The 24,697-nt window shown below is 45.4% G+C and overlaps 1 protein-coding gene and 1 pseudogene across 1 annotated transcript; both read left to right on the forward strand.

The window, feature by feature from the left end:
* The first annotated feature begins 8,643 nt into the window (after nt 1–8,643).
* LOC147961109 (uncharacterized) lies at nt 8,644–14,767 on the forward strand. The gene is made up of 5 exons (XM_087533680.1): nt 8,644–8,652; nt 9,531–9,733; nt 12,188–12,341; nt 12,426–12,887; nt 14,741–14,767. Exons 1-5 carry the CDS (start codon nt 8,644–8,646, stop codon nt 14,765–14,767), a joined length of 855 nt encoding a protein of 284 aa, XP_087389806.1.
* A 5,357-nt stretch (nt 14,768–20,124) lies between these two features.
* Nucleotides 20,125–22,208, forward strand: LOC147961110 (uncharacterized; annotated as a pseudogene).
* Nucleotides 22,209–24,697: the final 2,489 nt, after the last annotated feature.

The raw sequence follows: 24,697 nt of genomic DNA on the forward strand, positions 1-24,697 counted from the left end.
GACAAGGGCTTGGTGTGTCCTCTTGGGGCGCCCCTCCCCTCTATATATAGGTGGAGGGGCATGAGAAACAGCTCCTCCAAGCCCTAGGACTCAGCTAACGGGGAGAGGACTTGGACTCCAAGTCCAATCCTATTCCTACTAGGACTCCTTCCTTTTTTTTGCCTTCCCTAGTCACATCGGCTTTTGAGGACTTGGTGCGCCTACACCAATAAGGCCAGGGCACCTCCCTACAGCCCATGCTAGACCTTCGGTCGTGGTGGACCCACTTGTGGACTTGTGGACCCCTCCGGAATCTTCTGAAACCTTCTAGAAGCTTCCCAGTACAATACCAAAAAAACTGCACCTTTTCTAGAACCCAAAATATGACGTCCCATATGTAAATCTTTACCTCTCGACCATTTCGAGACTCCTCGTGACGTCCGGGATCTCATCCGGGAATCCAAACAACATTTTGTTACCACTCATCAAATATCCGAATACTACTCTAGCATCAACGAACATTAAGCGTGGGACCCTCACTAGTAGAAAATGACCCATTAGCCCCGGTTCCAGAGGCCCTTTAGCCTCGGTCCTGGAACTGGGACTAATGGGTCGGGAATAAAGCCCAAAACCGTTAGTCCCGGTTCGCTTATGAACCGGGATAGAAGGGGTTCCACGTGCCCGCTGCGGGGCGCCCAAGCAGGAGGACCTTTAGTCCTGATTGGTAACACTAACTGGGACCAAAAGGCATCCATGTGTCAGCAGCTGGTAGGAGCAGGGTTTTTTTTAAAGGGGGGTAGGGGGCTTTGGAGGGTTAATTTAGGGGTTTCATATATTGTGTTAGCTAGCTAATAGAGAGAAGTGTCCTCTCTTTCTCCATGCTTGGTCGATGCAAGCTACTATATACATATAGAGAGAACTCGACACGCTAGATAGTAAGAAAATGAAGGAACTATTAATTACACAAGATCGTCATGAACATATACAGAGAGGAGTGACCTCTCTTTCTCTGAGAGATTGGTCGAACAACAAGTTTTCGTATATCTATCCGATGCTACTAGCTACATATATACAATATAAGGTCTCTTACAATCCCTAAAATCTCATGTCTATATCAATTTCCACATGGTATTCTCCGTATTTCTGTATGACGTGGTCAAGAAAGAATCCCGCCAATTCCTCTTGAATTGCTCTTATGCGATCATATGGTAGGACTTCATCCCGCATCTACCAGATCTAATTTGAAGAAGGGGGTCAATACATGTATATGAATGAAACTCAACACAAATGATGGTAATAAAATAAAATTGTGAATATTACTGCTTACGTGCTTCATATTGTTTTTCAGAGTAGCTCCACTTAGAAATTGTCCCGTTGTAGATGAACTCGCAAATGTAGTATCCACAAAAATCATTCCCGGCTTCCTGCCACAAGCACTTTACGAGAAATAGAGGTCAATCAAACTGATAATCAAGCATGCTAAATGGTATTGATGAAACTACCTAGAATCAATGGGAGAAGCGCGGAACTAGCTAGTAGTACTTATGGTCGGGTGTGTAAATCGCAGCTCCCTCGGTAGTCCCGGAACAATTCCGGTGAAATCTTTCCAAACCCTGCCAGACAAAGAAAATAATTACTTGATATCAGAAAATGAACAAAGTTGCGGATATGGTGCGATGATGATCGATTGAACTTACTTCTAGAGCATTTCAGTCATGTCCGCCTAGTCTTGTGGATCTTTTCGTCTCGAGTCTAAGACGGTTACTATTCCCCAATCAACCTTAATCTCTAGCAGAATAAAGTGGAAGCTACGCACACATGCATAACTCATCAATTACATTACTATAACCTTGAGTAATAAAGGAAACCGAATATGCAGAAGATAGTAACACTCACTTGAAGTTGTATGGAAAGAGTAGTTTATCTTTGTTTTGATTTTTAAGAAACGATTGTAGCAAGTTGTCATTGGTATCTGTGACTCTGTTTTTAAACATCCATTCACGTATGATATTTGGGATAAGGAACCCAATGTCATAGATTTGTGCTTTTCTGCATTCGACGATCTTCGATCTGCATAATATAGTGAGGATAATTATATATACATGCAATGAAAGAGCTGAGCTATACAGAAGTAGTACTTACAGATAGTAGCAAGTCACGAGTGTTTTCTCAAGGTACTTTTGATTGTATAATTGGAATAACTCGTCAAATTCAACAGATAACAGATCCATTCCAACGAGGTCGTGCTCCTCTTTAATTCTCAGCGTCAAAGTATCCTTCCCAGACTCGCTGTAGGTTTTCATGTGCCATTCATGGAATCTTCGCATCATCGTTGTTAGAGGAAGATGACTAGGTTTGAAAAGAGGCTGCTCGTACTACTATCTGAATTCGTCCACCTCCATTGTTTCAAAGTCTATATCATCGCTCAGGTAATCAGCAGGATTGGTATCGGGCATCATCCCCGGATGATTAGCGACAATTTCGCTAGACACCTTGAGCGGGGGGCACGATTGGTTCGCCTGTTTGCCGAGCTGGGGAATTTTTTCCCCACTTCTCCGTTCTGCTAACCTTGCATCACTGAAAGTACTTCCCGACCTCCGCGCATCTTCATATGTCTTTAAGATAGCGGACATAGTTGGAATCCGGCAGAAGCGGTGGTGGCCGGTTCAGGGCATCGATAGTGCACTTCAGTTTGACCGGATCTATCGTATCCTTCGGAGGTGGAGGTTTCTTTGCAAAAAAGTCCCTCACTTCGGTAGAACAGATCTCCTCATTTTCCTTGTATGGTAACTTTTCGGGAGCCTTGAGAGATGGACCGTATCTGAACTGCTTCGTGCCTCTGCTTGTACTGCTAGCCACTGGAGCGGCGGGGTCTCTCTTTCGCCAGTGCTGAAGAGGCGGAGAAGGAGGTGGAGTGCTCTGATGCGCCGGAGGAGCCGGAGCGGTGGTGTTTGTCTTCCGCCATTACTGACGAGGTGGAGTGCTCCGACACGCCGGAGGAGGCGGAGGAGGAGGCGGAGTGGCCTCACGCGCCGGAGGAGGCTGAGTGCCCGATCACTCGCCGCAGGAGGAGGAGGAGGCGGCGGAGTGCCCTGACTCGCCGGAGGAGGAGGAGGAGACGTCCAGTTTGGAAGCTTGATGTACTCCTTCCTCCATAGACATGTACTCCTCAAAGCATTAACCAGCTGATTATCCCCTTCACCTGTAGGGTGGTCTAGCTCCAGCTCGTCAAATCCCTCCATTATTTCATCCACCGTCACAACAGCATAGCCATGTGGAATCAGACCGCAGTTGCTACCCCTTGAGCACTGCGTTGGTTTTCCCTTGAAGAGGAAAGGGTGGTGCAGTAAAGTAGCGTAAGTATTTCCCTCAGTTTTTGAGAACCAAGGTATCAATCTAGTAGGAGATCACGCTCGAGTCTCACGCACCTACACAAACAAATAAGAACCTCGCAACCAATGCGATAAAGGGGTTGTCAATCCCTTCACGGTCACTTATGAGAGTGAGATCTGATAGATATGATAAGATAATATTTTTGGTATTTTTATGATAAAGAGAACTAAAGATGCAAAGTAAAATAAATGACAATAGAAATAGCTAAGTGTTGGAAGATTAATATGATGGAAGATAGACCCGGGGGCCATAGGTTTCACTAGTGTCTTCTCTCAAGAGCATAAGTATTACGGTGGGTAAATGAATTACTGTTGAGCAATTGATAGAAAAACGAATAATTATGAGAATATCTAGGTATGATCATGTATATAGGCATCACGTCCGAGACAAGTAGACCAAATCGATTCTGCATCTACTACTATTACTCCACATATCGACCGCTATCCAGCATGCATCTAGAGTATTAAGTTCTTAAGAACAGAGTAATGCTTTAAGTAAGATGACATGATGTAGAGGGATAAACTCATGCAATATGATGTAAACCCCATCTTTTTATCCTCGATGGCAACAATACAATACGTGTCGTTTTCCTTTCTGTCACTGGGATCAAGAACCACAAGATTGAACCCAAAGCTAAGAACTTCTCCCATTGCAAGAAAGATCAATCTAGTAGGCCAAACCAAACTGATAATTTGAAGAGACTTACAAAGATAAACCAATCATACATAAAAGAATTCAGAGAAGAATCAAATATTGTTCATAGATAATCTGATCATAAACCCACAATTCATCGGATCTCGATAAACACACCGCAAAAGAAAGTTACATCGAATATATCTCCAAGAAGATCGAGGAGAACTTTGTATTGAGATCCAAAGAGAGAGAAGAAGCCATCTAGCTAATAACTATGGACCCGAAGGTCTGAAGTAAACTACTCACACATCACCGGAGAGGCCATGGAGTTGATGTAGAGGCCCTCCGTGATCAATGCCCCCTCCGGCGGAGCTCCGGAAAAAGCCCCAAGATGGGATCTCTTGGGTACAGAAGGTTGCAGCGGTGGAATTAGGTTTTCGTGGTGCTCCTAGATGTTTGGGGGCTACGTCGATATATATAGGAGGAAGAAGTACGTCGGTGGAGCAACGAGGGCCCCACGAGGGTGGAGGGCGCGCCTAGGGGGGTAGGCGCACCCCCTGCCTTGTGGCCTCCTCGATTGTTTCTTGACGCCCACTCCAAGTCTCCTGGATCACGTTTGTTGAGAAAATCACGTTCCCGAAGGTTTCATTCCGTTTGGACTTTGTTTGATATTCCTTTTCTGCGAAACACTGAAATAGGCAAAAAACAACAATTTGGGCTGGGCCTCCGGTTAATAGGTTAGTCCCAAAAATGATATAAAAGTGTAAAATAAAGCCCATTAACATCCAAAACAGATAATATAATAGCATGGAGCAATCAAAAGTTATAGATACGTTGGAGACGTATCAGCAGTGAAAAGTTCTGTCAAGTTGAGGAGGTGCAACAGAGCCGACAACCGCCTTCAAAGTGAGGTTCTAGTATTTCGTCATAAGCTGGCAATGTTGAGCCTCCGTGATAGTATCCACGGGGTAGCGAGGAGCCATGAAATCAGGCTGAACGAGCTCCGTGGAAGCCATGCTGCTTCTCCGTTGAGATGGCGGGGTAGCTTCTGGGGTAGCTTCGTGCCGCTGAGATGGTTGACTGGCAGCTGGATGTTCCTCTAGCTTTACTAGTCTTGCATTGAGCTTCTGCATTTCGCTCAGCTCCACTTTCCTCTTTCCCTCCCGGGTTCCATAACCGCCTGCACTGGGAAACCCAACCACCCATGGAACAGAGCCTGGTGTGACTCGTGTTCGTCCAAGGTGCTCGGGATTCCCGAGGGCCTCACTCAGCTCATCCTTCTCTCTGTCGGGAATGAACTTCCCTTCCTGCGCTGCGGTGATATAATCCTAAAGCTTCTTGACGGGCATTGCAAGTTCAGTCCCTCCAACTACACTCCCCTGTTTCAGGGTCCAAAGTTCCCCCAACCCCGAAGAACCAAGTCCTTGAACGGTCTGGCCAGTTCAATGTTGCTAGTAGGACCCCTTTAGCAAGCAGGTCTTGCTCAGCTCTGTCCCACAACGGCCGGGCTCTAAGGTATCCACCTCACCCCGTGTGATGGTGATACTGCTTCTTTGCAGCATTTTCCTTGTTTGTCTCTGACATTTTCTTGCCCTTGTCTGATGCCTTGTTGGCCACAAATGCGGGCCCGTGATCTCTTATCTTCTCAAATCGGCTGGTGAATCCTGGAGTCTTCCCATTGTCAACAAAATTTGTGTCCAATTCTTTCTTCCACCTCCTAAATAGATCTGACATCTACTTAAGAGCACACGCCTTGACATTTGGCTCTATAACTGGCTTATTCAGATCCTCCTCTGGCGGTAGGGTGAAATTTTCTTTTAGGAGGTCCAAAGATCATCTTTCGGTCTATCGTGACATAAGAAACTTCAGGGTCGTCCTTAGGCTTATTCCATTTCTGGGTGCTGATCGAGATGTTGTCCCTAACAATAGCTCCGCACAGAGCAACAAATGCGTCCTTGTTCCGCTTGGGTTCAATCGGTAGGTCATCGTCCGCGGGTGTTGTGATCATGAACCTTTCATCCTGGCGCAACCTTTTCTTCGGGCCTCGTCTCGTTATGGAAGTTTGGCTCGATTTGGATGGCTACAAAAGAAGAAAGAAGTGTTAATATATGTACATACCAATACAATTAATGCATCAATTTGTCAGCACAGGCTTAATTAATATATATACCTCGCCGTACTTTGCAACAGCTCCCTCCGTCGTCCGATCACCAGAGCCATCATCATGGTATCCTTCTTCCTCCGTCATTCGGTCACCGGAGTCGTCATGATTATGTCCTTCCTCCTCCATTGTTCTATCATGGGAGCTGTCATCCTCTCCTTGACCATCAGCATCGTTCAGAAACGACAAGACATCACGTCCGTCGCGGATTATGTCCCCAACAACTCTTGTTGTTCTATGTCTCTTTGATCCATAGTTTCTGCAAATATTACAACATGGAAATATACAAACATGAGAGATGGATATATTAGTGGAAAACATAGGCCTAGCTAGCTAATCACAACAGGGAATCATATGCATATATGAGCAAAGGATTAGTTCTGGACCGCCTCTCTCATGCATGTCCGACGCCCCCCCCTCATGTCGAGTTTATTGGGTAGGGGCGGGAGGGGGTAGGAGATCGACAACGCTCTTTATTTTAGGGTTTGGGTGGCCTCGAGAGTTTATCGGGTAGGGGCGGGTAGGAGATCAAAAACGCTCTTTCTTCTAGGGTTTGGGTGGCCTCGAGAGTTTATCGGGTAGGGTCGGGAGGAGATCGACAACGCTCTTTCTTCTAGGGTTTGGATGGCATTGATGGTTGGTTGGAAGAAATTGACAATGCCCCAGGTAGACATTCTTCCTGCATTTGTCCAGATATATACTTTCAGTGTCATCTAAACAGTGCGTGCATGTGTGGTATCCCTTGTTTGTCTGTCCTGAAAGGTTACTAAGAGCAAGCCAATCATTGATGGTTACAAACAACAACGCATGTAGGTTAAATTCCTGCTGGTCTTGCTCATCGCACACACGTACACCTTTTCAATTCCATAGCTGTAAAATTTCTTCAACTAATGGCCTTAGGTAGACATCAACGTCGTTGCCGGGTTGCTTAGGGCCTTGGATGAGAACTGGCATCATAATGAACTTCCGCTTCATGCACATCCAAGGAGGAAGGTTATAGATACATAGAGTCATGGGCCAAGTGCGGTGATTGCTGCCATGCATGCTTAAACAAAACCATACGTTCCTTGCATTACCTACAAAGTCCCCACACATTCTCTTCATTTTTCTCCACTATGACCCATCAGCGGGTGCTCTCAACTTCTTGTCTTTCTTACGGTCATCTTTGTGCCATCACATCAACTTGGCATGCTCTTTGTTTCTGAACAAACGTTTCAACCATGGTATTATAGGATCATAACACATCACCTTGGCAGGAACCCTCTTCCTGGGGCACTTGCCCTCAACATCACCAGGGTCATCTCGTCTGATCTTGTACCGCAATGCACCGGATACCGTGCACAACGAATATGATCAAGATATTTATGGCTCCCACATAAATAAGAAGTCGTGCGACAGCTACAAAGTAGGAAATTAATAAAAAATAGAATAAGGATATACAAACAAGAACTAATCCCAGCGAAAAGGCAGAATAAATGGGGTTGGTAAGTAATACTACTCCTAGACCCCCTAGTAGAAGAACAAATCCCCCAAATAGCATAAGAATCTCATGTATTGGTCCAGGTAAATCCATTATGGATAAAAATAAATTAATAGTATAAAATGTTTCATGAACTGACTAAAACTAAAGCATTCAAGGAAGGAAAAAAGGATTAGGATATTTTTTGTGTATAAACTGTATAGTTAGAAAATATATTATATCATGAAAATCTAGTCTGATTTAAAATAAGAAAGAACTTCCAATAAGCAGTAGTTTTTCGGTTTTCTTTATAGTTTAATAAAGAATTATTATATTTTTATAACAAAAAGACAAAATCAAAGTTTAGTAATCAGTAATCGTTCTTGAATTCGAAGAATTTTCTTTGTTTATTTTACATTCAGATGAATTCCTAATTTATTGAATTGTATAATCTCCCATTATTGAGATTGGTAACCGACTTAAAGCGTTCAACTCCTAGTCCACACCGCGGCAGAGGATGCAGTCATTAGGGCATGCATGTATCTTCTGCACCTCCAATCCTAGAGGGCATACAACCTTCTTTGGTCTGTACGTACTGTCATGCAATTCGTTATCCTTTGGAAGCTTCTTCTTCAATATTTTCAGTAGCTTTTCAAATCCTTTGTCAGATACACCATTGTTTGCCTTCCACTGCAGCAATTTCAGTGTGGTACTGTTCTTTGTGTTGCCATCTTCGCAATTGGGGTACAAGCCTTTTTTATGATCCTCTAACATGATATCGAACTACAGCTTCTCCTTTTTCACTTGCGCATTGTATCTTTGCATCAACAATGACCGGGCGAAGATCATCATCGGCCACATCGTCTGGTTCTTCTTAATCTTCAGCTTCCCCCGTTGCAGCATCACCGTATTCTGGGGGCACATAGTTGTCATCAGCCTCTTCTTCTTTGTTCTCTTCCATCATAACCCTTCTTTCTCCTTGCTTGGTCCAAACATTATATTGTGGAATGAAACCCTTATGAAGCAGGTGAGTGTGGAGGACTTTCCAGTCAGAGTAAGACTTCGTATTCCCACATATAGGGCATGGACAACACATAAAACCATTATGCTTGTTTGCCTCGGCCACTTCGAGGAAATTATACACGCCCTTAATGTACTCGGAGGTGCGTCTGTTACCGTACATCCATTGTCGGTTCATCTGCATGCATTATATATAATTAAGTATGTCAAAAACCATTACAGAACATCATGAATACAGAAGTGACCAGAGTAAGAGAATTTCATCATCACATTAAAACCAAATTACATACACAGTTCTCATTCAACAACATATAGCTCTCCAGAGCATCTAATTAAACCATACATTGAAACTATGTAAAACATTTCAATGCAACAACAAATGCGATCATAATCGCAGCTAAGGTAACAATTGATCCAACGACATAATGATAACAAGCCTCAGTATGAATGACATATTTTTTAATCTTCCTAATCTTCAATGGCATTGCATCGATCTTGATCTTGTGATCATCGACGATTTCCGCAACATGCAACTGCAACATCATCTTCTCCTCCTCAATTTTTTTCAATTTTTTCTTCAATTAATTGTTTTATTCTTCAAATAAATTTAACCTCTCGACAATAGGGTCGGTTGGAATTACCGGTTCACATACCTCCCACATAAAAAAATCTATGTCACGTTGGTCGGCATAATTGTCATAAACACTCAATGAAACAAATAGTTATAAAAGACAATATAGAGCACAACCGAATCATAGACAGGACGAGGGTCGACGGAGGCGGATACCTAAATCATCGCACTGTATAATAAAAAACAATAATAAATGTAAGAAAATTATACAAGTATCTATCTAAATCATACTAGTAAGAACCTTTTTCTTTTAGAAAGAAGATGAGAACAAGAGGCTCGCCACGGTGGTGCCGGCGAAGAGATCGTCGCGGGCGATCGACGACGGTGAGGACGGGGACGGGACAGTACAGACCGCCAAACCTAGACAAATCTTGAGGAAAATGGAGCTTGGACAAGGAGCTTTGAGAGGAGAAAGCTTAAGTCGGGCTTTTCATCGAACTCCTCATGTGCATAGGAGGTGAGCTAGAGCACCACAAATCTCTCCCACGGCCAGGCAAAATAACAGAGCGATGGCTCTGCTCGCGGGTAGGGGCGGGGGTATATATAGGCCACTCTTTAGTCCCAATTGGTGGCTAGAACCAGGACTAAAGGACGGCATTGGTCCCGGTTGGTGCCACGAACCGGGACCAATGGTTGTGGGCCAGGAGCGAGGCCCATTGGTCCCGGTCCGTGTCTGGAACCAGGACCAAAGGGGTCAGACGAACTAGGACCAATGGCCGACGAGGCCCGGCCAGCGCCCTGGCCTCACGAACCGGGACCGATGCACCCATTGGTCCCGGTTCGTGAGTGAACAGGATTAATGGGCTTTTCAGTCCTGGACCAAAGCCCTGTTTTCTACAAGTGCCTACGGGTTCGGGAATTATGTAGTCATGACCGAGACACCTCTCTGGTCAATAACCAATAGCGGGACCTGGATGCCCATATTGATTTCTACATATTCCACGAAGATCTTTTATCGGTTGAACCTTTATGACAACATACATAATTCCCCTTCTCTGTCGGTATGTTACTTGCCCGAGATTCGATCGTCGGTATCTCTATACCTAGTTCAATCTCATTACCGACAAGTCTCTTTACTCATCCCGTAATACATCACCTCGTGACTAACTCCTTAATCATTTTCTTGGAAGCTTATGATGTGTATTACCGAGAGGGCCCAGACATACCTTTCCAATATTCGGAGTGAAAAATCCTAATCTCGATCTATGCCAACTCAATAAACACCTTTGGAGATACCTGTAGAGCATCTTTATGATCACCCAGTTACACTATGATGTTTGATAGCACACAAGATATTCCTCCGGTATTCGGGAGTAGCATAATCTCATAGTCGAAGGAATATGTATTTGACATGAAGAAAGCAATAGCAATAAACTGAACGATCATTATGCTAAGCTAACGGATGGGTCTTATCCATCACATCATTCCCCTAATAATGTGATCCCATTATTAAATGACAACACATGTCTATGGTTAGGAAACCTTAACCATCTTTGATCAACGAGCTAGTCTAGTAGAGGCTTACTAGGGACACGGTATTTGTTTATGTATTCACACATGTATTTAGGTTTCCGATCAATACAATTATAGCATGAATAATAAACCTTTATCATGAATAAGGAAATATAAAATAACAACTTTATTATTGCCTCTATGGCATATTTCCTTCACAACCCACTTAGTGAACTTATCAACCACTACTAGGGAAAAGCTTATACATAGGATCTTACCACCAGCGAGTTTTAAAATAAGGCGCTGCTGCAATGTAGCAGTAGCGCGCTCCGGCAGTACTCGCTGCTAAAATAAACGTAGCAGTAGCGCGCCTCCTCTAAGCCGCGCTACTGCTATAATTCCCACGACCCCGCCGCGAAGCTAGTTCTAGCAGCAATGCGTTAAGTCAGACCGCGCTACTGCTAGGTAGTTTAGAAGTAGCGCCTTTGCCTTTAGAGCGCTACTGCTAAAACTAGCTATCTCCCACCCCCACGCTCTCCTCTATCCAATCCACACTCACACTCACACTCACTCCCCCTCAACCCCCGCGCGCGCCGGTCCTCCCCCGTCGGCCGCCATCGCCCCCGCCAGCCGCCGTCGCCTACCCCTCTTCCCTCTGTGCCGCCGTCAACTCCTCCTTCTCACTGGACTCGGTACCGCCCTCCTCCTTCGTCCTCCCTCGACTCGCCGCCGGCCGGCCCCTCCTCGCTCTGCCTTCCTCCGCCGTCCTACTCTCTTCTCCCTCCTTGAGTCGCCCCTCCTTCTCCCTCCTCTCTGCTACATTTTGATTTAGTAGGCTAGTTCATATGCAACATTTTGATTTAGTTGATATGATTTAGTTGATTTAGTAGGCTAGTTGATTTAGTTGATTTAGTACATTTTGATTTAGTTGATTTAGTAGGCTAGTTGATTTAATTGATTTAGAACATTTTGATTTAGTTGATTTAGTAGGCTAGTTGATTTAGTAGATTTAGCAGGCTAGTTGAATTAGAACATTTTGATTTAGTTGATTTAGTATGCTAGTGAATTTAGTAGGCTAGTTGATTTAGTTTATTTAGTATGCACCATTTTATTGTTATTTTTTCTATACATGGATAGGTAGATGCTTTTGTTTTTTTGTAATAATTTATTTTTGGCAAAATGTAGGTGCCAATTTAGTTAAATTTGTCACTTGGTTTTTTAATCAATTATCTTAGGCCATAGGGGCCAAATTAGATGAAATGTCTTGGTAGGTGGTACCCTTATTTGGTAGATATTTGTGAAAAGTTTTTTTCAGCAATAGGTGCCACCGAAATGCTTTGGTAGGTGGTACCTTGTCATCTAATATGTTACTAGATCTTAGGATTATAATTGTCCATAAAATTGCTTCTGGCGGAAGAACCAAAAATATCACATGCTACTCTTTTTCTTTCATGTGAAGTGGATCGTTAATCCTTTGCTCATATTGCTTTAGGAAAATGGTGCCACCACCACCACCACCACTACGTCGACTGTGCAAGTCAAGGTGCGCCAGTAGCCTTGCGACTGGCAAGTTGTTCAGCATCTACTTCCATCCGAGTTTTCGTCATGCGGCGGTAAGAAATTAGATGAAATGTAACAACTATTTTATTTTTCGTGTTCGCATTACTGCATTGTGTTATTTTGCTTTTTTTACACAGATCGTCCCAAGCAATGTGAGGTTGAAATTCAACAAGCTGACAGGAGACACTGTGACATTTGAGGCTCCTAGGGGGCCGTACACTATGAAGGTCGAGAAAGGATGCAATATGTCGCAAATTGGAGGAGATGGATGGGCCCGTTTCCTCGCCCACATGTGTCTTACTGGTGGTGAGTTGATCAACTTCTCCTTCAGAGTAGAAAGACCCAAGCTGGCTGTCATTTATCTCAACCTGGTGGAAGATGATGAAGATGACGAAGATGATGAAGATGATGAAGATAATGAGGACCCACTTGATGAAGATGATGAGAACCCACTTCATGAAGCCATCATTGCTCAAAGAGTGAGGCTGAGCGAGGAGGAGGTGTGCAACCTATGGGACATAATTCCGCCACGTGATGACTTTGTCGAGGTGCCATTCGTGACCCGCCTGACAAGTATCATGGTCGATCGGCATGAAATGGTATGTTATACTGACTGTAATAATTTGATGATATATATATGATTTACTGTTATACTTACAAATGCAAATTATCCGATGATATGCTTAGTGAATCTGATGATATGCTTAGTGTAGAGTCCAATGATATGCTTTGTGGAATCTAGTCTATGATATGCTTTAGTGTAGAGTTTGATCACATGCTTATTAGTGTAGAATCCAAGGAACTATTAATAGTGTAGATAATCCATATATACTTATTAGTAGAATTCATGACTAATTAGTACAAATGCGTACTACTTTATCTTTTGATAGTGTAGAAATCTAGACTTAATAGAAACATATTTGCAAGAGTATGTGCGAGGCTTTTTATTAATTGATATGTTTTTCTTATTCAAAAGTTGCCAAAGAACCTATCTATGAGTTGTGGTATCGAGCCTGATGAAGAAGGCTCAGCTGGACTACGAGCCTTACCGCAAGGGGCTCTGTCACCACCTGTACTTACCGCATGGACATAGACGGTCACACACACTTAAACTCGGTTGGGTGGAAGAGATTCCTCGTTGGCAAGTATCTTCGTGTTGGACAGGCCATCCTAATTACTATCAGGAACACCCATCACCCAGGCTTGAGGATGATGATCGTCGTCGATATCATCTAGAACTACATATGTGTGTGTGTGGCTATATCATCTAGAACTATATATGATGATTGTCGTCGATATCATGTAGAACTACATATGATGATTGTCGTCGGTATCACCTAGTACTTCTTGAGGATGCATGTTATGTATATATGAAATTGTTATCTAGTACTCCCTCCATTCCAAATTACTCGTCGTGGTTTTAGTTCAAATTTGAACTAAAACCACAATGAGTAATTTGGAACCGAGGGAATACTACCTAGTACCTATAATGCTTTATGAAATTTATATCTAGTAGTACCTAGTATCTGGAAATTGTAGTTTATTGAAGCTGAAACGGGGTGGAAATGATGAAAGATATAGCAGTAGCGCGGGGCTAGGAAATCGCTACAGCTAACTAATAGTAGCGTTTTCCGGAAAAGTGTCGCTGATATAGTCAATAGTAGTAGCGCGGGTATAGACAGTGCTACTACTAACAGTTAGCTGTAGCGCCTTATTGGTAGCGCGGCTGCCGGCGCTGGTGATAGCCTCAAAACCCGCGCTACTACTAGGGTTTTCCCTAGTAGTGAACCGCCACGAGAAGATGAGTTTTCTTGTCCTTGGATCGTTTGAACGAACCAACCATATCAAGCCCCCATACAGCAAAAGGCTAAGTGATGTGAATCATACAAAGTTCCTGAGCCGGCACATGAGCTTGACATGCAAATTTCTAACATCCACCACACCCATGCACGATATCCTCGGCATCTACATGAGCCATGAGCCAATAAAAACCAGGTCGAAATGTCTTTGCAACCAATGATCTTGAGTCGGCATGATGACCACAGTCGCTGGAGTGGATCTAATTGAGGATCTCGCGGCCCTCCTCCAGAGAAACACAACGTTGAAAAACACCAGTAATGCTTCGCCTGTGTAACTCGCCATGAATAATAGTCATTGACGAGCAATAAGTTCATGCTCAGGGAGCTCGCCTCGAGTCAGATAATTTAGATAAGGGACCATCCAATCAAGGGTAACGTGTAGAGCCACCACCATTTGTGCCTCCGCGTCAGGTATAGCCAGATCTTTCTCAGATGGTAGTTTGACAGAATGATTTTGGTCGACATCAAGGAAACATTGGGAGGTGCCGGCTTACTTTGAGAACCGAGTAGTCGTGATAAAGCATCTGCCGCCTCGTTGAGCCACCTGTCAATGTGATCCACTTGATAACCCTTGAAATGAACTGCAATATTAGTCACTGCGTGCTGATAAGGTGCCATGAGGGGGTCCTTGGAGTCCCACATGCCAGAAACTTGTTGAGCAACCAAGTCTGAGTCTCCCAAACACCTGACCCGACTAAGATTCGTATCTTTAGCCATCCGGAGGCCATGGAGGAGAGCTTCATACTCAGCTGCATTGTTAGTACAAGGAAACATTATCCTCAGGACATAACAAAATTTATCACCTCCCGGGGAAGGTAAGATGACTCCATCCCCCAAGCCTTCCAACTGTCTGGAACCATCAAAGTGAATTGTCCAATAATTTTTATCTGGCCTCTCCTCAGGAACTTGAAGTTCAGTCCAATCATTAATGAAATCCACCAATGCTTAAGATTTGATAGCCGTTCGGGGCACATATTTTAGATGATGGGGCCCAAGCTCAATTGCCCACTTGGCAATCCGACCGCTGGCTTCTCTATTCTGGATGATGTATCCCAATGGGGCAGAACTAACCACAGTTATGGGATGTTCTAGAAAATAATTCTTCAGCTTGCGAGTCGCCAGGAAGACCCCATAGACCTACTTCTCCCAATGCGGATATCTCTACTTGGACTCTGTTAAAACTTCATTGATATAATAAACTGGCCGTTGAATAGGATATTCCTTCTAGACTTCCTTGCCTTCCACGACAACTGCAACACTTACTACTTTATTATTTGCAGCAATGTACAAGAGCATAGGCTCTTTGTCAATGGGAGCCGCTAGATAGGGCGCCTCAGCCAACTGTTTCTTCAAGGCCTCAAATCCGTCATTTCCAGCGTCACTCCGGATGAAATTGTCAATCTTTTTCAACATCTGATACCGAGGGATTGCCTTCTCATGAAGGCGGATTATGAAACGGCTTAAGGCTACGATGCGACCCGCCATGCACTGAACATCGTTGATGCAAGACGGCTTAGCAAAGGAGGTCACTGCCTTGATTTTCTTTGGGTTAGCTTCAATTCCTCATTCAGACACCAGAAAACCCAATAATTTGCTCGCTGGAACTCCAAAAACGCACTTGGTTGGGTTAAGCATCATCTTGTACCACCGAAGGTTGTCAGAGGTCTCCGTAAGATCATCGAGCAAGGTCTCCTTCTTCTGAGAGTTGACGACAATATCATCAACATAAGCATGAACACTGCACCCAATCTTCTTGTGGAAATAATTTTGCACTGTGCCCTGATAAGTCGCCCCTGCACTTTTAAGCCCGAAAGGCATCGAAACATAGCAGAAAGCCCCAAAGGGTGTGATGAAGGTTGTCTTGTCCTGGTCCTCAACAGCCGTCTTGATTTGATGATAGACGAAATAAGCATCCAGGAAACACAAACTTCCGCACCCCATAGTAGAATCAATGATTTGGTCAATACGGGGGAGAGCAAACGGGTATTTAGGACTAGCCTTGTTGAGATATGTGTAATCAACACACATTCGCCAAGTATCGTTCTTCTTGAGAGCAAGCACTGGATTGGCGAGCCACTCAGGAGGAAATACTTCCACGATGAACCCGACAAGTAGGAGCCGGGCTACTTCTTCTCCAATAGCCTTGCGTCTCTCCTCGTTGAACTGACGGAGGTATTGCCGGCCTGGTTTCATCTTGTGATCAACATTCAGGTGGTGCTCAGCGAATTCTCTCAATATGCCAGGCATGTCAGAAGGTTTCCTTGCAAAGACATCTCGATTCTCACGGATGAATTCGATGAGCGCGCTTTCCTATTTGGGATCCATGCCAGTCCTAATAGTGAACTTCTGAGACGAGTCGCCCAGGGTGAAGTCAACTTGTTTTGTGTCTTTAGCTGCCTGGAACTTGAGGGGCGGGTCAGATTCTGTGGTGGGTTTCTTCAGAGACGTCATATTGGCCAGGTCAACATTGGATTTGTAGAATTTCAACTCCTCCGCTGTGCAGGCCGTCTCAGCATAAGACGCGTCCCCTTCTTCACACTCACGAGCAATATTTCTATCCCCATTGACTGTGATAGTACCCTTCGGTCCAGGCATATTGAGCTTGAGATAAACATAATAGGGTCGAGCCATGAAACGAGCATAAGCCGGCCGCGCGAACAAGGCGTGATAAGGACTCTTGATCTTGACCACCTCAAACGTCAGAAACTCCATTCTGTAATACTCATCGCCGAACACAACTTCCAGTTTGATCCGCACAATGGGTACACTAATTTCCCAGGAACAATCCCATGAAAACGGTGGAGGAAGATGAGAGATGTTTCTCTGACAAGTTCAGATGCCTGAAGGTAGCATAATACAAGATGCTGATGCTGCTTCCTCCATGTACCTTCATGAGATTATACCCACCAACTTGAGGCGCCACCACTAAAGCCAAGCCGCTAGGGTTATCGACTCGTGGATAGTGATCAACCCTACTCCAAGTGACCGGTTGCTTTGACCAACTCAAATACTGAGGAACAACCGACTCAACTAGATTAACAACACATTTCTAAACCTTGTTGTCCTGCTTGCAGGTAGTGCTAGCGAAGACGTGATACTGCCCACTGCTTAACTGCTTAGGATTGCTCTGAAAACCTGTCTGGTTGTTCTAGTATTGATTGCCACGTTGGTCGGAATGCTGATTTCCGCCATAATTTGCAGACCCCTGGTATCCAGATCCTGAGCCGCCCGAGCTTTGATAGCCCAGGTTATGATAATTACCCGATGAGCCACCTCCTGGGAAAATTGAGCCGCCGGCTCCTGGTTGTCCTGGATTGCCACCACCACCACCAGGATGATTCTGGTGAACTTGATTGCGATAAGCCTACATTATATGACAATCTTCCTAAGAGTGACTCGCCGGCCTATCCGGGGTACTATGCTTAGTAGACAGACCTTTGAGGGCTTCCTCCAAATTACGAGTTTTATTAGCATTGAACGGCCTCCCAAAATTATTTCGCCTCTGGCCAAACCAGTGTTGGTGTTAGCGACATGATCTAGGCCGCCCTCCGGGTGCTTGTTCTTTCCACCGTTGTTCTGACCACCATGGTTGCCATTGTGCCCCGTGTCACCTTGCTGCTGACCTTTGCCGCCACAACTCTTCTTCCGCTTGTTGGCCTGATCGTCGTCCGAGTTAGGATCTTTGGTGGTGTCTGACTCTGCATATCGGTAATCAATACTCCTTCTATTTCACAATCGACATTGTTCTAGTAATCTTGTGTAGTTGTAGTACCAAGTACATAATCAATACTTCCTATGTTTCACAATGTAGTGTGTATTGATTTTTCTAAAAGTAAAACTTTACAAAAGTTGATCAGGTTTTTAAAGAAAGACATATATGTCTAGAATACCTAATACATATCATTAGATGCATCACAAGATGTATTTTCTTATTGTATATATTTGGCATTGTAGATATAGATAATTTTCTTTATAAACTTCGTAAAAGTTTGTAAAGTTTGACTTTTCAGAAAATCTATATGCACTACATTATAGAACGGAGTGAGTACTAGTCAGATAAAACTCACAAGTTGGTTCAGGAAGTTGAAACACAGAATAGTTGAGCCGGAAGAATATCTGGTACACCCACGATTGTGGTGTCATTGGTGCATCGGAATCTCAAAATACACTCGACAACTGTTTGAAAAATGTGAAAATGATTTTCCATGTACACAACAAATATCTACCATGTCATAAAATTACACATTCAATTCGTGCTAAATTTGTTGTGTTTTATTCTAAAGCTCTCATTGAAATTTATAGTTGATTTTTTCCGACATGGTTAAAATTTATCATGTGGACAAGCTGGATATGGGGGGTGCTACACACCTAGGACAAATGGGCTGTGCATAGGGTGTTCATTTGGGTGGTTTGTTTCTTGTGTAGGCTGTGTGAGGGCCGTCCCCCGAACGTATATGAGGGAAGTGTGGATTCGGTTGGAGACGCTCTAATAGCCTAAAAGAAATTTCACGCACCAAGCCTGGGGCCCAGCTCGGCTCCTGACGGGAAGGATGGAGGACTTGCATAAATAAGAATGGCATGGCAAGTAAAGCTGTAGAGGGTACGCAAGTAAAGCAGCGTAGTTAATTCATACGTCAAGGACAATAAGAAACTAAAGCGATTAAACATTGATGTGAAAAAAATTGAAGCTTAATAAAACAAGGAGGGAGTAAAGGTAGGGATATATATGGAGATTAGTGCATGAAACAACATTCCAATGATATGCAAACTTTAATAATAACAAATAGGATCCATGTGTTTTCTTTCATACAAAAATGAAGAGAGAAGAACGTTTAGCCAATAGAGTATGTCTTTTATTTTGTGGAGTAGAGTATATCGATGACACAAGAGTGCTCCCTCCGTTCCAAATTACTCGTCGCATAAATGGATGTATCTAGAACTAAAATACATCTATATACATCCATACTTGCGACAAGTAATTTAGAACGGAGGGAGTACAAGACAATTAAGTGGAGGTGTGTTACTAGAACTTGAGACAAGAACATGAGTAGTTGAAAGCTACTAGTGGGTAGTGGCAGAGAAATTATAATACTGTGATGCACAAATGAACTGCTCATGTTTTCTTCTCCTGTCTTCGTCATTGCCGCTGAGCGGCATGCCTGGTCTCCCAATGCAGCTGGCACGCTTGGAGCAGTTTAGCCGGTCATCACATTTAACTCTCACGGGCCTCGGGCCTCGGGCCTCCTCACTACCTGATCTTGTGGCTGGAGACTGGCAAACCATCATCAAATTTGTGTCCACCCTGCTCGCTGAAAGCACTTTCTGGCAAAAACAAGTTTGGATTCAACTTCAAGCTATGATAGGTTCGCAAGTCACACGATGCAAAGGAGTAGGTTACCAGCGCAACGGCAGGCAAGGGCAAAGGAAGCAGGCGAGAGGAGCTGCTTGTGTGGAATGGTGGTTGGCCGAGGCGAGGCATCCATCCTCGCGTGGACGCTATGTCCCAAACTCAATGGTTGTTAGACTTAAACACGATTTAGTGCACGGCAGGTGTACATGTTCGAACTGGATAGGAGTAGTAATCCGAGTAGGATTGATGCTTGGGTTTGTACGTGTATATAAGTACACCCAGCCCTTTGTAATTGATCAACCCGTGAGGCAATAAAGAAATCACCAGGAACGTCATGTTCCTGTGGCAATCAGCCAGGTTTGCCGTGCGTGAGTACTGCTAGTACTGGATCGATCCGTTAATCGATTAGCTAGCTACTAGTTGTTCTGCCTGTACGTGGTTCCGTCTCAGACGTATTTCGCTTCGACTAAGTGCACCGGTCAACAGCGAATTGTTCAAGAGTTAGTCAGCTTTGCTTTGTCGTCGTTCGTCATCGGTCATATTATCATCGTCGGAAAGTACTCGGTGTCGGGTCTGGGTCAACAATTGGTATCTAGAGCAAGGTTGATCTTCTAGTAACGGAGGATCATGGCGGACGATGAGAGGAACAAGCAGCTGGCGGAGTACTCCGGTGCGGCTAAAGTAATTGCTGCTCCGGCGAGTTCGTCGTATCCACGGTTCGATCGCGAAAACTTCGGGGTCTGGAAGGCCCTCATGGAGTGTGGTCTCCGCGCCAACGAGCTATGGGACCCGGTGGATCCCGGAGGCGACGCGTTCAAGAAGGAGGGAGCCGAGCACCGGAAGGATCGGCAGGCGGCGTCGGCGATTTACTCGGTGATGCCGATGAATGTCCTCCAGCACCTAATCGCCAAAGCAACGGCGAAGGAGGTGTGGGATACGCTGAAACTCATGTTCGAGGGACACACCCGCGTCAAGCAAGCCAATCTCCAAACTCTCCTAAGGAACTACGAGACTTTGGTCATGGGCGACGATGAGTCCGTGGACGCGTTCGCTTCACGGGTGGCAACTCTCGTCAATCGGATTCGCGCGCTTGGAGAAAACCTCACTGAGACCTCGGTTGTCCGACGGTTCTTGCGCGCGGCTCCTCCCCGGTATCTGCAAATTGTCACGGCGATTGAGCAGTGCGTCGACCTCGCGACTCTCTCCATCGACGATCTTGTCGGACGGTACAAGGCTCACGATGAGCGGATGCGGTACAGTCTTGGGGATGGGAGGAACGACGAGCTTGTGATGCTCACGAAGGCGCAGTGGATCGCCCTAGAAAAGCAAGGCGGATCCAGCCGCAGCAGCAAGAAAAAGGGGAAGCAGCGTTCGGCGAGAAAGAACTTCGCCGACTCAGACGATGACTCAGATGATGAGGCTGCATCACCATCGAGGAGAAATTTGACATCAAGAAAGTGAGGTGTTATAATTGTGGCCTCCTCGGCCACTTCAAGGCTGACTGCGAGGAAGCACCGAAGCAGAAGACGCTCATGGCCCAGCAAGGAGATGATGGTGACATGATGTTGATGTGTAAACTGGTGGATGTGAAGGATCCAGACTCTCAAGCATTGACTAAAAAAATTGTCGAGCTTGCGGAAGAAAAAGTTTGCTATCAAGATTATGGTTCGGAAACTCGTGTCGAAGTTACAAATGCGAGGAATGATTCCGAAACTTATGTCAGTGTTATGGACGTAAGTGTCAACTTTGCTGGAGTGGATGAAGCGATGGCTGTATGTGCTCGACCATGGAGAAGCAGTATTTGTACTGGTCGACTGAAGAAGAGGTCCATAGACGGCCAGAAGAGCGACCACAATGTGAGCCGTGACACGCGGCGAGGCGTGTCGCTTGTACCAGCGAAGCAAGGCGCGTACTTGGCATCAGGCAACCCTTCTAGAGGCGTGAGTGTTGCTTCAGTGGATGGCGATGAGTTCACGGACGTGTCGGATGTTGCAGTGCATGTGGCCAGCGGAGGCCGCATGCAGCGTTCCCAGCATCCAGAAGGTAGCAATGCTCGGCCAAGAGGAACGCCAGGAGGTGGAGCGGATGGGCTTGGCTCATCAGGCGAGTCTCCACCTGGCTACAACTCAGATGTGGAGGCGGCCCAGCGTGGCCCAGAGAGAAAAGGTGGCCCGTTGCCAGGGTGTGTCGCGCTTGAAAGCCCAGGAACGGGCAGTGCAAAATCGCCAACAAATGCAGCTTCGGTGGCTTCTGTCCAGGCAGCATGGGGTGAGCCAGCGTTTTTGTGTGTGGCTTCAACGTGTCCAAAGTCACAGGATGCAATGGAACGGTGTTTGCATAACACTAAGGAGCCAGGAAGGCTAACTTCAGAATTCATGCATGGTGGCCATGTTAGCAGCAGAAAGGTTGTTGCATGTGGAGATGAGCTAGCAGATTGGCATGCAGAGGAAAGGGCACGTCCACCTACACCCGTTCTACTACAACCGGTGTTACACCCACATTCGGAGAATACTCTTCGGACGATTGACCCGGTAAATGTGAAAGACAGTGGACGACTAGCAAGCGCCGAGGAACCGGCGGAATTTGTGGACGCAAATACGAAGGAGTATTGGCGTCATGCTATGAAAGAAGAGTTGGGGTCGATCCATGATAATAATTCATGGGAGCTTGTGGATCTTCCCAACAATGAAAAGGCTATGGAGCTCAAGTGAGAATTCAAGATCAAGAGAGATGTCAAAGTGTGCATGAAGCACAAAGCGAGGCTTGTGGCCAAAGAGTATGTGCAAGAGGAAGGTGTGGACTTCGAAGAAGTGTTCGTTCCCATTGCAAAGATGGAGTCGGTGAGATTACTCATCGCTCTCGCGGCTCAGGAATCATGGATGTAAACTCCGTGTTTTTGAACGGCGAGATAGAAGGAGATGTGTATGTTAATCAACCATCGGGTTTCATCGAAGAGGGAAAAGAGCACAAGGTACTGAACTTACACAAAATTTTGTAAGGGCTATGGCAAGGACCTCGGGAGTGAAACATCAAACTTGATCGAACATTGATTTCTCTTGGATTTGAGAAAGCCCTACTAGAGCATGCAATGTACAAGAGAGGTGAAGGAAGGAATCGTCTACTAGTTGGCATCTACGTCGACGACCTATTAATTACTAGAGCAGATGAAGAGGTGATTGCAAAGTTTAAGCTACAGATGAAAGAGCTTTTCAAGATGGATGATCTAGGTCTTTTGAATTACTACCCCGGAATAGAGGTACATCAAAAGATGGAGGGGATCACACTATGCCAGGAGGCATACACAAAGAAGGTACTTGAAAGCCCTGTCATAAGAGATTGCAATCCAGTTGATGCTTCAATGAAACCTCGTCTTGAGCTAAGCAAAAAGAGTAAAATAACTGCCGTTGATGCAATAGAGTATATTGCAGCGGCCGCTGCGGCGTGTCAAGGTGTGTGGCTAGGGAGGCTACACGGTGATCTCATGGGTCGAGATCCGGAACAAGTGGTGCTTAATGTTGATAGCAAGTCTGAAAGTTTCCTATGCGAAGATCCAGTGCGGCATGATAGAAGTAAGCACACTGATACAGTGTATCACTACATAAAGAACTACGTGGAAGAAGCTAAGATGAAGGTCAACTACGTTTGCACCGATAATCAGATGGCAGCCATTCTAACCAAGACTTTGGATCGAGAGAAGCTCTTGGAGATGCGAAGAAGGATAGGCGTCGGAGCTGTGACGCGACCACATCGTGTTTAAGGGAGTAATTGTTAGACTTAAACACGATTTAGTGCACGGCAGGTGTACATGTTCGAACTGGATAGGAGTAGTAATCCGAGTAGGATTGATGCTTGGGTTTGTACGTGTATATAAGTACACCCAGCCCTTTGTAATTGATCAACCCGTGAGGCAATAAAGAAATCACCAGGAAAGTCACGTTCCTGTGGCAATCAGCCAGGTTTGCCGTGCGTGAGTACTGCTAGTACTGGATCGATCCGTTAATCGATTAGCTAGCTACTAGTTGTTCTGCCTGTAGGTGGTTCCGTCTCAGACGTATTTCGCTTCGACCAAGTGCACCGGTCAACAGCGAATTGTTTAAGAGTTAGTCAGCTTTGTTTTGTCGTCGTTCATCGTCGGTTATATTATCATCGTCGAAAAGTACTCGGCGTCGGATCTGGGCCAACAATAACCCTGCACCGCGCAACACCCGTGCTTTCCACCAGTTCCACGCATGCACCACTCGTACTCCATTGCCTTGCGAATTTGGCATGAACACAGCTATACGAACGACAATGTTCTTCCCGATTTTCACACGATGCCTCCAATCAGTCATTAGATTGCATCACTTTTGCTAATCACCGCAATTCAAAGTAAGCGTCGTGTATATACTGTCGTTGTAGAGCACTTTTGAGTTGGCATACAAGTAGCCCGTTGCCAACTATCTTACTGCAAGTCCACATTGCCAAGCCGACTCGCAGCGGATCCAAAGCTGAAGGTGCACTGAAATCTGTACGAAATCTAAGACCGTATCCAAAACGAACCGATAATACACTGGTATATTGTCCCATATACGAGCCAATGCCTTAATTTGTATGCATGTAAAAACGTTCATCACGTTCGCATCGATCGGCCGCCGCCCCATAGCATCTCCTGCTACCCCAATCTCGATTCCCAGCGCTGCGGCCAAAGGACTGTCCCGTCTCGGCCGCCTCTCATGTCTGACCTCGTTGCCGCCAACAGATATGGAGGAGAACCATGCCGAAGTTTGGAGGCCGTGCCCGCATCCCTAACTTGTCGCAAACTTGTCTGTCTGTTCACCTCCTCTCTCTTCCCACTGATCTGCAGTTTGCTTGAGGCAAATCAGTTGCAGCAGCCACCATAAAATTGCTCTAGTTCCACCTCGAGCATCTATTCGAGCATCTCCAGCCCCCCCCCCCCCCCCCCAACAGACCTTCCCCAAACGATTTTACTGTGCCGGCGTTGAAAAAAGGGCCCAGTCGCGTCCCCAGAAACCCGTTTTTCGCCGACTCGGGGCGAAACTGTTGCCGGCGGACCCAGGCCGAACCCAGCTTCCTGGGGCGCCTGGGTGCCGGCACAAGCAAAAAGGGTGTGTGGGTCCGCCCTGTCAGTGAGGCGAGCGCCTCTTCCCGCCGTTTCCTCCTGCGTTTTCCCCATTTCCCTCCCGTACTCTTCCTTCCTCCC

The sequence above is a fragment of the Triticum urartu genome, chromosome 7A (genome assembly GCF_056163025.1).
Source record: "Triticum urartu cultivar PI428250 chromosome 7A, HENAU_Tu73, whole genome shotgun sequence".
Lineage (NCBI taxonomy): Eukaryota > Viridiplantae > Streptophyta > Magnoliopsida > Poales > Poaceae > Triticum > Triticum urartu.

Coding starts and splice junctions, on each gene's coding strand:
- LOC147961109 (XM_087533680.1), top strand. Junction 12,342..12,425: donor CGAGTTTTCGTCATGCGGCG/GTAAGAAATTAG, acceptor TTTTTTACACAG/ATCGTCCCAAGCAATGTGAG. Junction 12,888..14,740: donor TGGTCGATCGGCATGAAATG/GTATGTTATACT, acceptor CTGCAATATTAG/TCACTGCGTGCTGATAAGGT.